Raw genomic sequence first — 15,823 nt, forward strand, 5'->3', positions numbered from 1 at the left:
CTAACACTGTGTTGTTTGACAGCATGTGACATTGTGACACTTACTGCGTCTGATACTGCGGCACCTTGTGTGACAACATAGGTCCCTTCGTACGACTTTGACACTCTTTCTTGCACACCTGAGACTGATTCAAATAGCGCTTTAACTTGTCAAACTATTTTTCATTCTCTCATGTTTTCTGCCCCATTTACCTTTCCCTATTACCGGGCGGTCCACAGGAGATGCCCTTTTGTTAAGGTGCCTGTCTCTAGTTTCCACTTCTATTCAATCGAGAATACTAAAAGGTTGCACGAGAAGCTAGCATAGACACAAATCATGTGTGTTCTGCCTGGACGACATCGAGTGAAAAGAAACAATAAGAAAGAAAAACAAGCATGTCATAATGAGACAGCCCTTTATCACCAAGCAACAGTCAGGAGCCATCTCATGGTAGATATTCGAGCGCAGGTGCTTACCGCGACTATACCTTGAATATGCACTACATTTTTGGCCCGTTGATAAACACTGCTTGCGATAATCGGGCCCCTCGATTTACCTTGTTCCCTTTAACTGCAAAGCGAAGGTCCCGACTCCGGCAGGTTTTATGCTTTCAGTTAGCATACGAGGATTTATTGGTCAGCTGCCTACTCCTAAAGTTCACGTACTTCATGACGCCAGCGCTCAAAATGGTGTGCCACATCCGATACCATGTCCACGAGTGGCGATGGCTAACACTCCCAGGGTTAAGTTGTCACGGCCCCATTTCAAAGGAGATGTCAATAAATCATCATCATCATCATCATCATCATCATCATCTTAAGGGTCTGATCTTGTACACGTGCATAACTACCCAAGAGTGTAGACGTGGGAAAAGCCCTCGCCGTAGCTCTATTGGTGGAGCAGCCCACGTATGATGTGGAGGATGTGGGTTCGGCTCTCACCGGTGACCAGTTTTTTTTTTATGTACACTTTCATTTCTCTTTCCCTTATCATTCCTACATTTCAATTAAAAACAACTATTAATTTTTCCTGTGCTTTCCTTTGCTTCATTAACAGTTAGCTTTAAATCCTTGTGACTATCAAAATGAGGCCACTCGGTTTCCCTTGTTTTTTTAGTGCCGATATAGAGTGAAAATGACATTTTATAAGCTATGTACTATGAACTGCGTTTGAAAGAGGTCGGGATTGCTCCTTCTTCAATAGTTTCCGCTGAAAGAAATTCTGGGAATGCGGTTGGTCATTACAAGAACATGCTCGTCAGGACTACTTGAACAATGACTTTCGTGTGTCACGCTTATAACAGTACTTTTATTGCACAGTGAACATGAACTTTATTTACTTAACGTGGTGCATATGGGACACTTATTTTTATTTTCATGTGTAAATTTACGTTTTTTTTAAGATCTTGTTTTTCTAGCATTTGTGTGCGTCGATCTTTATGGGGAAATGTGTAGCTTTCTTAACGGCATCTTGCAATAGCCGGCTTTATTGCGTGGCCTACCTTTCTATTTGCCTATAGTTATTAAACAACAAAATAGCAGTGAGCGATTATTATTTATTCTTTCTAGTTTACTAAGGGTAAGGGAAGCGGAACATTTCCTGCTACAGACAAGGTTAAAGTTATCATCGGGCGGTACAATAAGCACACCGAGAATTCAAGCCTATCGTATTCTCGAACGTCTTAATCAATCGACGCCTATATCTATGAGGCGTCAAAAAACCAACAAAATGTCATAAAAGGCCATTAATGTTAAATACGAAAGTGCACGCTGTACGATTCGAAAGACCGAACGAGGCCGAATGTACCAATGAATGGGAAAATGCGCAGAATGAAACACGGCGCGACGCGTAAAGCATCGCGTGCCTTGGAGACACGTTCTAAGTCACGTGCTAAGTCAACTCATTTTATAGTGCACCAGATTTGTTCATTAATGGGACGTTGAAAGAAGTTTTTCACGCTGCGATGATTTGGTCAGCCCAGATCCACCAAAGGGCATTTTTCATTCAAGCTTTCATTCAAGATTCGTATGACGGGATTGATCACTGATTCATTTTGCGGGAGACGGCGGCCGCGATAGCTCAATGACAAAGCCTCGCAAAGCATGATGCGGAAGTTGCGGGTTCGTCTCCCACGCGCGGCAGGTTGTCTTTTGGTCAACTTTCATTTCCGTTTTGCTTCTTACTTCTTACATGTGAATCATAGACAACATTTATTTTCTTCTATGCTTTCTCCGGCTTCAATGACGGTCGACTCACTGTGGTTGTAGCATATATTAAGTAATGTATGCTTAGAGGTTGCTTCTAAGCTCACCTGTCAGCTGGTACCAAGAGCCTGCAGTTTCTGTCCCAAGGAGAGGTGAAAGTTCTGCGGTGACGCTGGGTCTCTTAGCAGCTCCTCGAGAGATGCGTACTCTCTCGCTTTCTTGTCGTGAACGAATACAATTTTGTCCATGTGTCGCAAGTAGGTTCCTTGATTGCAAACCATAATGCGGGTCTGAAACAGGTGTGTACAAAACAGTACAGCGAAATAATCCAACGACAACAACACGAAAATCAGTGCAGACAGTTCAAGCAAAATAAAATAGGAGAACAAGCGATACCTAACTAAACGTTCTCGGAGTATCAGAAAGCAATTTTTTAAACGTTTATATTTCGGCCCCAAACGTTAGCAATACCTCCTGCAGTGGCTCAGTAACTGTGGCGTTCAAATGCTGGTCGTGGATTCGATTCTCGACTGTGGCGATCGCATTCCGGTGAGGTGGAATGTAAAAACGCACGTGTATGTATTGTGCATTGGGTCTATGTTAAGGAACCCCATGTGGTCAAAATTAATCCAGAGTCTTCACTGCGGCGCCCACTGTACAGCTGCGCGAAATTAAACCACCGAGTCCGACTTTATTTTGATTTGATTTGCAGTGGCAGGGTGCAGTGAGTGTTTGCTTTTCATTTCAAGAAAACCGGGTTCGTTTATTGCATATAGTGACTCCTATGCGTACAACGTTCTGAACTCCTTTAGACAACAGGTCTCCATGGAAATACCTTTAACCTTAGGTTAATGAAGAATTTTCACAGCTGTGCTTTAGAAACATAATAATAAACTTCACAGTCTTCTCTTTGGGGGAAAGGAGACTCACTGGTTCTGTTGGAAATATGACTAGCATTCGAGACAGCCTACGTTGACAGTTAGAAAGACAGCTTCAAGCCCTAGTAATGGGTATGCATCTGGAACTGTCTGGAAGACGTTTCTGCGACGTGACGCCCGCCTCACCTCGCCAATACTAATAATAAAAAAAACTTACAACAGCACACATTTGTCGCTGTATTGTAGCACCTTGCGTGTGCGGTATGATAAATACACGCAGCTTACATTAGACGCATAAGAAAGCCTGGCCGCTTTCCTGGAAGGCAGCCAACATTCTCGTTGAGTTTCCAAGCTTACTGCTCAGCCGCCGTCTTGTTTGGACCGCAAAGTAGCCGGCATTGTATTTGACTTCGATGCTGTCTTCGAGAACCTGTCGCTTTTGCCGGCTTTGTAAAAACTGAAAGGAGGCCCAAAATGCCCGCTGTGCCCTTGGCTGCCTACTTGGACCTTTACGGCCAGTACTGAAAAAAAAGACATAAAATGTCACAGTTTCGCCCTAAGGGCGAAGCAATGAATGCGATAGCAACACAGCAATGTCATACGAAGTAAGGTGAGCGGCTTTGGTAGCAACAACACGCAGAACTGTTGTCGACGCCATCGGCGTTTTGCCCGCGTTAGCTCAAAATGCGTGCGGCGTTGGTGACTGTTGCTGGAGCCTCTGATATAAATAGGCACTTGGTGCCGCAGCTAAACGTCGCCTCCCTTCCCTCCCCCTCCCCCACGGCCTCTCGCGCGTCCGAAGAAGGCGCGTTTGCTCTACATATATGGTGATTGTAAAGGAGAAAAGAGACGCCTACTTCTGCAGCCCTTAAGCGAGCACGGCGCAGAACGCGCGTTTGTTCTCCGCCGTGCGTTCACTCCCCGTGAAAGACGCGCCCCTCGCGCCCTTTCACTCGCACATACAGCGTTCGGCGCGCGGCGACGATTGGCGCTGAGCCGTGCTCCCTCAAGGGCTGCAGAAGATAGCGCCAACCTTTCCCCTTTCCCTCAAGAACCACTTACCTACCCGACGATTTCATCTCCAAATGACGTCATACGGAACCTCACGGCGACGGCGACGGCGACGGCGACGGCGACGGCGACGGCGACGCCGACGGCAGAAATCTGCTTTTGAGTGTCCATATAATTGCTATCGCAATAAAAAAGGCATTAACGAACCTTGTTTCTGAGAAGCCCGGACTGTCCAATCACATCGCGGAATATGTTGTTGGCTACCAGAGGGTCCAGTGCATTGAGTGGATCGTCCATGAGGTAGACATCACTATTGCTGTACGCAGCGCGAGCCAGTGAGATCCGCTGTTTCTGTCCGCCACTGAGATTTGTGCCCTGCCATACAGCATGGAAAAAGACAGAAAATCGCTCAGGGTCAAACACTATTTTTCCCTTCGGGAGCACGCGCACTGCAAATAAAGCTGAAGAAAGCCGGGAGCAGAAACGTTTGTAAAATATATCTCTGCGAGTAACCCCTCCCCCCCAAAAAAAAGAGAGAGAGAGAGAGAGACTGCGTGCAACACGGTAGAAATATGCGCAGGTTTGCGCATAGATGGCAGAGTGCAACAAATTGTGCAACAGAAGGTCCTCAGACTGATGTTACGGACGACATACACTACTAGCAGACAAAGCAAGAGATTTACAGATACTTGCGAATATGTTTGTCAACGCAGCGACAAATCTAGGCCTGAAGTTCAGCGCTGAGAAATCTGGAATTATCATCTTTAATGAAGAGACGAGTAATTACGTGGTGTCAATTCACCAGCAAGTCATAACCATAGTCAAGCAATATAAATACCTCAGCGTATACAGCGTATACATAAATGAAGGAAAGACTTGCTCAAGCACCCACCAAGATAATCTGAACATAAAGGGGAGGTGGAATGCAGCAATAACGAAACATAGAGCACTTTGGGGCCCCAATAAATATGAGGTGGTGTGTGGAATCTTTAAAGAAGTAATGGTGCCAGCGCTAACGTTCGCAAATGTCATTCTGTGCTTAAAATTGGATATCTTGTCGGGGTTGGAAGTTAACCAAAGATCGGTGGGTCGGTTGTCTTTGGGAACGCACAGTAAAACCACAAATGAGGCAATGCAAGTTGACATAGGTTGGGCCTCTTTTGAAGTCAGAGAAGCATAGAGCAAAATTAGTTTAGAAGAAAGGCTCAGGAACATGGATGAAAATAAATGGGCGGCTAAAGTGCACAAGTATCTCTACATGAAAAAGCGTGGACACAGATTGGAGGAAGAGGTCAAGAAAGTTGGCAACCAAGTACAGGATAATCGAAAGTGTAAATAGACAACCAGGAATCATCAAAAAGAAAGTGAGAAAAATGGAGACAGTGAATTGGATGCAAAGAATGGCAACCAAAAGGACAGTGGATATTTAAAAAATGAAAAGAAATTAGAAGGGAAAATCTGTACAATAACACAAAGGGTTATTGTACCGATAGGCTATTTGACGCTCAAGCCGGTTGCCTAAGGACCAAAACATACCGGAGCAAATATTCGGAACTAGATGAGGCATGTGTATGCTGCAGCAAAGATCCGGAGGCCACTCAACACATCATAACGGAATCTGAAGGAATTCACCCAGTGAGAAAAGTAGGTAACGTACACCTTCCAGAAGTGCTTGCGTTTAAAGTGGACGGAAGCATCAACCAGTCAGTAGTCGAGATAAGCAAGAGACGTTTAGAGTATTGGTGAGAAAGAAAACAGAGAAGGGATTGATACGACCTGATTTGGTCTCTTAGTGATAGGTAGAGGTATAAGGCATATATTGACGCAAAAAATAATGAATTGTATACAAAAATGCTCGATAAAAACATGTATCGCATACCTGATTAAACCAAGAAGGCTAGGTGACGGTTTGTCACCAAAGGGGAGGCCTTTAAATGATCATCATCACTAGGAATATACAAAAGTCGAGCAAGGCAATGTTATACCCTATATACGCTTACGATAATGCGGTAAGAAGAAAAAAAAAGTGTTTCAACTAATGTCCCTTAAAAAGAGACATCCCAGATCTGATTCAGATTTATACTCTTGCTTATGCGGGCACAACAGAGCACAACAAACTGAGGCTGGTAGACGATACCTTCATCACTTCACTTTCTTTTCTTCAAAAAGAATATATCGGTTATTAGCATACCTGACTTGCCCTCCATTAATACAGAGCTCCGGCTTCGTCATCCATGACACTAGTCTGATGTCAAAAGCTCGATAAAATTTTCTGTTGTTTAGGCAGCTCTTGTGGAGAAAAAGTTCTCAAAGTTCAACAGTTGAGTATTCGATCACAGTAGAACCCAGTTTAGTCATACTTATTGTCGAGAATTTAACCAGAGCTCTTGTTAAGACAAGCTTATTCGCTGTTCACAAATGCAATCTATAAATATACCTTAACTATTTATTTATCTTTATTGAGGTCCCACTAAAAACCCAATTAGCAACTGCAAAGAATTTCTTCCTGTATGAGAAAGAATGCAGTACGCGGCGTTTGTGGGGACATCACATAAGTTAAATTGAAGCATTCTGACTATTGAAGTGCTCTACTTACTGCAGTCAGCAGTACTGTGAACTGAGCTAGTTGGTGCATATATGGTAAATTGGTAAATGCGATGAAGTAATAAAAGCCCCGATGAGAGAAAACACACACCATACACAACAAGCGACAACTTCAAACAGAACTGATTAGATTGAACGGCACAAACTGGAAGTTGAGAGTTGGTGTGTACAATATAGGCAATACGTATGCCCTGTTTGTTATTATCTCTTGTGGTGCTTTAGGCCCCAAAATGTTTTCATTGAAACAAGCCACAAACACTTGCTCTCATTTGTTAATCAAAATTCACTCCAAGGCCTCGAGTCACTGCACAAAAAGGAGGAATCAACCCTAAACTCTGAAGCAATCTTGGCTCGGCTCTTTCCGCACCTTTTCTCCTACTTCGGCCGCATCTCCCGCAGGAATCTTGTTGAGGTCATTCATTAGCTGGCAGCTGCGAAGCACGCGTTCGTAGAAGCTGGGATGCAGAGGCCGGCCGTACAGGATGTTGTCCCGGATGGTCATGTTGTGTACATTCGGCAATTGAGGCACGTACGCTATGCGTCCCTGCGAGGTAAAGCATGTAATATCGATCAATCAATCAATTTCATTTCCTTTGGATAGGAGAAGTACAGGACTAAAAGCTTGAGCAGCTTGACGAGGTCCCGACCCCGTTACAGTTGGCAAGGTTGTGTAGTCATCAGAGCAGTTCAAAGCCGAGTCAAAGGAAAGGCTGTATACTCAAATAGGCGAGTTCGTATTGCCCACCCGAACGCAACCAAATTCCGCAAGGCTGACGTAGGATAAACAAACAGAAAAATAGATTTAAGAAGCACTCTTCGGGTAATTAACCGGAAAACAATACGAAAGTTTCTAAACGTAAGACTGCATGCCCTATACAGGGCCACAGTGAGCGGTTTCGAAGGGTGCATTCATAAACCTGCCCAAGGTATATTCGAATTCAACAATTGTAATCCAGGCTCCGACATAAATTTAGTTGACCAGAGGACAGAATAACTTCTCTCTGTCGCGACAGCAGGCCTCAATCACAGGCGACAGTACCAAAGCATAGGTGACCTCCGGGCGCGACAGGATTTTCGTAAATAATTATAGGTGTCTTGTTCTAGCGGTGTCATGTCGATGGCTGTTGCGATTAAGGTGTAGCAGTACGACCAAATCCTGCGATGGCTACCTATAACAAAGGTATAGCGATAACTTAAGGCAGGTAAAGAGCAAACAAAACACAGACAGTGGAACGACTGAGGACCTGCAGAGCACTCTGTATGACCACATTGTTTCTGCGGTCCTTGTTTTATTTGCACTTTACCTGACTTAAGATGTCGCCGTAGGAACTAGCTCGGATACAAATCCTAGTTCAAAGAGCGATAAATTGCGAGATTTGAACAAATGTCAGCTCTCGTTTGCAACAATATTGGCGTCATACCCAGCGAGTGAGCTGCAAAAGTATGCCCTTAGCGTCTTTGAAGAATTTCTGGAAGCGTAAAGAATGGCAGAGAAGTATCAGAGAGCTATAATATACGCTCTGCAAAGAATTATAGTTCACGGAAATCTCTGTGCGGCAGTTTCAAGTTTCTGTGAAGTGAGTGTAAGATGTTTTCGATCTTGTAGCAACTTATGGTGTAACGTTGTACGCAGTCTATTGCATATTATGCTTACTTAAACTAGACGTGAAGTGCGAGTGAATGCGACCCAATTTATACTTATTTCGTTTTTTGCGACTTGCCATTACTTTCCGTGCAAGTTGTGTATTTAGAGGCTACAATGTGCCACTTTTGAACTTTCTGTGATCGCCTTTGATCATTTGCAGGATTAAACCAGCCCAACTTCGATAAGTACTTTCTTGGTCTAAGCGGGTAGGAGCAGACAGCATCCGCCCATGTTACCGATACACCTCTCCTGCACAAAGTTTTTAGTTTTTTTTAAGGAATACGGTGGAGCCGTCGATGCATTCGGAGCGCTTTATTTCGAAGCTAACCCAAGTAACTATATAAAACAGCCACCTGGCGTTGAACTCACCACGCATGTCACACTGCCTTCGAGGCACTGCGTGTCTCCGAGAATGGCAGACAGCAGCGACGACTTTCCACTGCCGACGAAGCCAACGATTCCCACAAGTGATCCGGGTTCGACGTCAAACGTGACGTTCTTTAGTTGAGGCTCAGCGCCCTTTATGGTAGGGCTGCTCCACGCTACTGTGCAATTTTTGAGGTTGACGGCCCCTGCATATACAACGTACCTGTTACGACGAGCCCCAGCAGAAATGGCCCGCTCCAACACTCGGAGACCATTTGACGAGTCTAAAATGTACTGCTCTCGAATATGTTCAGCGGGCCCTCGAAATGGCAGTCTTCTTTAAACGCGCCCTGAAGGAAACAGCAATCCGCGAAGGCGTATGCCTGTGTGCATTAAAAGGGGGCAGCGAATTTGTTTTCAAGCAACAATTCCTTCGCGCATGTGAATTAAATCTCGAGACCCGAGGATGTGCTAATCAACTCATTTCTTGTTGGATTCTGAAGAGGACGCTTTTAGCTCGGAAAAAACTTTGATTTCGCTATTGAAATGCCTGCAAAACGCATAAATGTTCTCAATATACAACCGCTGAATTTATATGAATAAAATTTGTTGCATTTGAGAGAGAAAGGTAAATTTTAGAAACATTGAAAATCAATATTTTAATATAAGACATCAATTTGTTTTACAGGAATTGCCCAAAATTGGCAAGTGCTAAAAGAAGTGAGAGCACCAAATTTACAAAACCATAACTCTGCATCAAAGATAGTTATCGCAGTCATATAAACTGCACCACTTAGAACACTTCAGGCCAACAAATTCGACATAGTAATTTATGGCTTACATGAAATTGGTACAATGCTTCGGATTTAAGTGCGCGAAAAAAGGCACGGCACGAAAGAAAGGTTAGAAACGGGATAAGCGCTACTATCAACTGTTTATTCTACAACGTCGTCAAGAAGTATTTACGCGATAGGCGCATGCGCAGGAGCGTTATTAGAAACGAAATAAATAAAGAAACTGACTATCTGGTATACGCCTCGATGAATCTGACTTCTTTCGCGGACGAAGAAACAGAAGGATCACAAACGCAGCCCTCCCACCGTCTTTTTAAAGTGAAATCCTTCCAGTAGCAACCCGGATTGCTTATTGAAGCTTTTGCCAAGCATCTTTGCATCTCGAAACAATGCCTCAGAATGCCTCAAGGGTTCGCGTGTTCCGGCGGATGTGTGTGTTCGTTTCTTTCTTTTCTTTCTTTTCTTTCTTTTCTTTCTTTCCTACTTTTTAAGGCGTGCTTTCGTAATCGGTCGTTTGCACCCCTTCCTGTTTGACCCACAGGACAACGGTATGGTAACTCTTCACACAGGACAGTGGTATGTCGTATACCCCATCTGCAAGTGCACGTGACATAGGGCGAAACGTGCTTCTTTTGATCACCTCGCTTTTATCAACTGCTGTGATTATACGAGGGGAAAAATGTCACAGTTTCGCCCTAAGACGAAGCCATGAATGCGATAGCAACACAGCAATGTCATACGAAGTAAGGTGAGCGGCTTTGGTAGCAATATGAATTGTAGTAAACATGAGCTGATTAAGCAAGCAGGTGTGCTGCGGCGTAAGTAGACCGACATGAAGAGAGACTCGATGACCACGAGAAGGCACGTGTGAAACGGTGGTGTTGATGAGAAGCGCTTCCCGTGGACAGCGCGTGCGAAGGGACACACCTGTAGCGCTGCACTGCCGATCCGGGCAGCATTGCATGTGTAGCGTGCGTTGGAAAATGTGGCCCGACTATTACTAACTGATTGAACAAGCGTGGTGTGAGCGCGCACAAACAAACATGAATAGATCACACTGAATGAGTGCAGACAACGACTGTCACAACGCTGGCAGCGAGCGCATACGGCGCAGCGGGCGAAGGTACGTGCGGTCTATCGCTTCAACGGAAACTGAGCGGCGAATGCACGGCGCATAAAGGTCAGAGCCGTGTGGAGATAAGAGATGGTGCGGGCGAGCGACGGTTGTTGGCAGAGTAGAAGTGCGCCCCCCCCCCCCCCCCCCCCGCTCCCTCCGGCGCTGGCTTCCCGCTTCCTTGCTTGCGCGTGGGAGATTGAGTGCGTTCACTCTCCGTGATAGCGCGCGTCCCCGCACGCTTCAGCTCGGGCATACGGCGCGCGGCGAAGATTTTATTTATACGGAACCTCACGGCGACGGCGACGCCGACGGCAGAAATCCGGTTGAATTGTCAATTCAATAAAATTCGTAGGACGCTTAAGCTTCGCCTTTAAGAGTGGAACGCGAGAGCTTTCAAAGGTCGCTGACTGCTTGTCATGCTTCCCGATAACTCCAGCTTTCTTTTTTTTTTCACCTTCGCCTCCGCGCTCCGCTGTGGCGGATGCGCGCAGGCGAGCGCCGTCTGGATGGTGTTGTTGCAAGGAACCGAGCGAGGCGCGCCGCTCTATGAATAGTAGAAACGCTGGAAAAGGAGTTTGCGTTTGAGTTTCTGTGTAACAGAAATATGTTTTCTCTTCTATTCAAATTACTATCCGACGCTATCATATCTGTAGGTTGGGGTTAGGTCGTACTTAACGATTTTTCTGACACATTTTACTTGCCTCGGCGCCCCGCGGAGGGCTTGCGTGGTTCGGTATGCTTGGTTCAGAATGGCTATTCGCTCACAAGACAGTCGGCGCCGCACGCCGGACGCTGACACTGGATTTTTTTGCGACACGGGGCCCTTAACGCTATCGCGTTAAAAGACGGGCGGGCTTGTTATGGGCAGAAAAAAAAACCACGCATAAGACTTCGTGCATATTAGACACGGCTTCCAGCCGACGCTTGTTTCTCGCGGAATCGTCACCGTCCTTGCTGTGCCCTTGCTTAAAGTTCCGCAGGAGGGTTTCTGCAACTGCCGAGATCACGAGATCTCGGCAGTTTCGGAAGATCCGAACGGGGCCTACGTTAGTCCATGTTACACTAACGTTTGTCGCAGCTTACTGGTGAAGCATATAAGTTTGATTTGAACGTACAGTTAAGCGCGACATCATTTTGCTTGTATCTGCAACTACTAAGATAACAAGGAGAAGGCAACAGTGAACTAATTTTTTTAAATTAAGATGTTTTCTTGATGTTGCCCCCTAGTTATGTCTTCGACTGTCTTGCGTCCCCGATGTTTGTCTTCCCGTCATGGCCCTCTCACCTGGCGTTCGGCTTTCCCGAATGACCCACGACGGTGGGGAGTAATGTAGAATAAGTTTCCAGCTGCGACCACAGGTTGCGCAATGATTATGACGACGATGATAATTTATTGACATCCAATTTTAAACGGGGTGGTGACAAATAGTCACCTAGCCTGATTGAGCTAATCAGGTAATCTATACATATATGCTGATCAGCCTAGCATTCTGCGTATTTCTCCTTAATCTTTTCTCGCTTTCTTAAAACCTCTATATCTGCCTTGTACAGTTATTATGCCTGTAACAGACCCGGTCCTATCAATCTCTTACTTACTTTTTTACACCAACACTTTAAGCATCTTGCTTATCTCGACTGCTGACCGGTTCATGTCTCCATCCTATGTGAATCCCAGCGTTTCTGGAAGGTGGACTTCACCTAGGGGCCTCACTGCGCGAATACCTTCGCATTCCATTAGTGTGTGCTGAGTTGTTTCCGGGCGTTTGCTGCAGCGCACGCATGCCTCGTCCTGTTGCGAATTTTTGCTTTGTCATGTTTTAGTCCTTAGGCAACAAGCTCGGGCCTCAAATAGCACTTTCATTACTTGGTACTTGGTTGCCAACTTTCTTGACCTCTTCCTCCATTCTGAGTCCTACTATTGAGGTACAGTTATTTGTGCTGACATCGGAAGTGTTGCGACGCGAGCGTCCCCTGACGGCGGAATAACTCGGACGCAAGAGGAACTTGCCCTTTCTCTTCGGTTGCGGGCCGTCGAGGCTCACGGTCCAACCGCGCACTTATCGGTTGTCTCTGCAGGACTAACTCGCGGAATGCATTACTGCGGCATTGTCATGGACGAACGCGATCGCTCGGATGCGCTTCCGTTTGTGGCAATGATTCCGCGAACGTCTTAGTCCACATTGTCCGGTACGAGTGAGCCATTCGCTTGGCAACCTTGTGCAGCGAGTCGAACGCCACCGATTCATCAACGTATTTCCAGCGAGCAGCTATTTATTGAATGTATTTTGATTAGCTAACCTTTTTGTATAAAAGGAGGAATAAGTACCCTTAAAGTGTTTGCACTATTGTACAGCCGTTCCCTGTGTTGCCAAGAGCGAGTCGTACTGTACGAAACGGAGCAGCGCAACAACAGAACTTGCAAAGTCATAAAATGTAACCCGAAGACTCACGTACCAATCCTTCTAAAACAATCCTTCTCTTGCGACTTGTTTCTGTCGTCATACTCTTCGGCCATACAAAACGAAGAGATCCGCTTCAGCGCAACTGAACCCTGAAGCATGGAAGCAATTAAAAATGCAGAACATGAAAAGACAAACTTTTTTTACCTCATTTTTGTAATTAAGCATCTAATCTTAATTTCAGGACTACAAAAATGTATGAATCATTAGGAGAGAACATAACGTCTAAACGTTGAGTAATTCGTCGGTATATAATAGGCAAATGGAAATATAGATGCTCCAAGTCAATTATCAATTATTGGAATGTGCTTACAAGTGGCACACAACCGAGCTTAAGCCACGGAAAACTTATTACAAGTGCCAGAACATTATATAACGCGCACTCAACATTTACTTTAGCAAAACAATTCGCTATTTTTCTCAGGTGCATTGGGGCGCTGTAATTGTCGGCGTGCATTTGCAGGGCTAATAGCTCCTGTACCTAGCAACCTTCTCCTCTACGAAGTGCCTGGCGAATCTTGCAGTCCGTATTAGGTTACTTCCATCGCACATTCACAACAAATGTCACATCAGTCACACAAAAATATATTAATCTCAAGTCCAGCAACAGGTTTAACAGATGCGTTAGGAAAACAAGAAAACAAGAACATGAAAACTCAAGATTTAATTTGCGTTTTCGATGCCAGCAGTGCCAAGGAACGGCTATGGATAACGTGGACAGATATACCATACCCTTTAAATGCGTTTGAAATGAAAATGGTCTCGCTAACTGCACAATCACATCAAAAATAAAAAAAAAACGTACCTTGCTTATATTCCTGAAGACTAGAACAAGGCCAGTGCTCGTCAAGTCGGTGATGTACAACAAGGAAATGCATGAGAAAGAGAGCTCCGGGCTGAGTACACGGTCGGGTTCAAACACTGACATCGTTGAAAACAGGATGATCATCAGCTGGAAAGAGCAACGGGACGTTTATGATCAAGGACAACTGACCAAAGCAATCATCCACTAAATTATACCATCTAATTTTAAGATGCGAAGCATGATTGAACTCATGGCAGTACTAACCCAAAAGGACGAAGCATCAAAACTTAAATCGGATAACAGCTTGAAACTAAGGGCAACATTCTCGGAGAACAGCTTCCAGGGACCGCATTTGCGATCGATCATTTTCGGGGACACTTGCGCGTGACGTAATGCCCAGAACAGGTCGCTAGCCTGACGAGCGGTGCCATCAGTAAGCTGGAGTGTCATGCGGTCTTAGAATCATGGAAGGAAAAGAGAACTAGGAGAGAGCATTAGGCAACAAAAGTGAAGCAAGGAAAAGTAGGGCCAGCACGTGATCACGACGCGGTAAGGTTAAATGTCTTCCACTGTTGGCCACAATCACCACGTGCTCTTTCTAAAATACAGGTGCAACAGGAAGATGTCGTGCCGCAATCATACGTAGTAATTAAAGACGATAAAATATGTGCACTGCAGTAAGCCACTGAAGTTGCACAATCTTATGAGGGTGGCAAGCCACCCACATAAGTGCGCGTCGACTAAAACCTACCGGGAACCAAACACGCTGAGCAGACTCAGCCAAGCACAGCGTCATGTGTTAGGCCGACTTTTTGAGAGAGAAGATACAAAGAGGGTGACTTCACGCGGAGTTTGCTTCGCGAAGGTACGGCGGCGTAACGTAATGCTCCCTCCTATAGTTTGTTTCCTTCCTCCATGGTTAGAACAACGCTGTCATGTGGTGAGCCATACATTTCGTTACATCCGCTTACACCGAATTACGCAATCACTGTCGATTGAAACCTAACGCTGCGAATATTCATCGATCGGTAATACGGCCTCTGACATTTCGTCACTAACCGTTCCGTTGAGTGACGTACCACGGCGCTGCAGGAGCTGCACACGGAGTCCAGGACAGCGTCGAGCATGTTCACAGCAAACAGGCACTTCACCTCTGCCTCCCGCGAGCTGAGCACATTCGCCTGCAGAGCGTCTTCCCAGGCGTACATCTTCACGACGCGGATGTTGCACAGGAGATCCGTCATGGATTTCAGCCTCTCGTCGCGGGCCTTAATTTCCACATCCTGAGGAGTAAGATACATGAATATCCGCCCGTTTCCCTGAGCCTCCAGATACGTTTAAGCAAGTCATACAAGGTGAGTGCGACATTCAACTAGACATGGCCAGGATTTTGGGACATGTACACGTGGCGCCATCTTTCGACGGTGGCCACGTGCCCCGTCGTAACTGAATGGGGAACAGAAGAAAAAATCCACAACCTAGAAACGAAATCAGTTATCAAAACTTACTCGCGGTTATACTATACTAGGGAAACACTGGGACATTCTGGTGAAATTTCAGTACCGCGCCACAAGGCACGTAGGTTCCCATGACATTTTATTATCTTACAAGACATATGAGAGTCTTCATCATGCATGCAATCCGCATGCATTTCGTAGCACCAAAGAGTTTGCAGGCTAAGCCAGGCGCATGTATACCTAAGCGTGTATGAAACTGTCCAAACTGATTGTAGCCACGTTATCCAGCACTGATATACCTATCCTTTTTTAAAGCATTTGTGTTCCGCTGCATCAGTGACGACCGTGAGTACTCTTTTATAAACAACGTCACCCCACTGTGCCCACTGCGCAGACGTCATTTGATAATGAATTCCGACTCTTTTGCGTTATCATCATAATTATGACAACATCTACTAGTAGGCGAGACATTGGTAATTCCGAAAATGATTTGGTTCGAAAATT

At 45.4% G+C, this 15,823-nt stretch overlaps 1 protein-coding gene across 1 annotated transcript in view; it reads right to left on the reverse strand.

Moving 5' to 3' along the window:
* Positions 1–2,293: 2,293 nt before the first annotated feature.
* Positions 2,294–15,823, reverse strand: part of LOC119430893 (multidrug resistance-associated protein 1-like) — a 50,400-nt gene continuing 36,870 nt past the window's right edge. The window contains exons 11-17 of the mRNA XM_037698358.2: positions 14,942–15,145; positions 13,863–14,009; positions 13,053–13,149; positions 8,691–8,893; positions 7,044–7,220; positions 4,280–4,447; positions 2,294–2,473 (exon numbers count right to left, since the gene is read on the reverse strand). Of these exons, the coding sequence (XP_037554286.2) occupies positions 2,294–2,473; positions 4,280–4,447; positions 7,044–7,220; positions 8,691–8,893; positions 13,053–13,149; positions 13,863–14,009; positions 14,942–15,145 (1,176 nt within the window). The remainder of the gene's footprint in view (positions 2,474–4,279; positions 4,448–7,043; positions 7,221–8,690; positions 8,894–13,052; positions 13,150–13,862; positions 14,010–14,941; positions 15,146–15,823) is intronic.

This window comes from Dermacentor silvarum, chromosome 10, assembly GCF_013339745.2.
Source record: "Dermacentor silvarum isolate Dsil-2018 chromosome 10, BIME_Dsil_1.4, whole genome shotgun sequence".
Lineage (NCBI taxonomy): Eukaryota > Metazoa > Arthropoda > Arachnida > Ixodida > Ixodidae > Dermacentor > Dermacentor silvarum.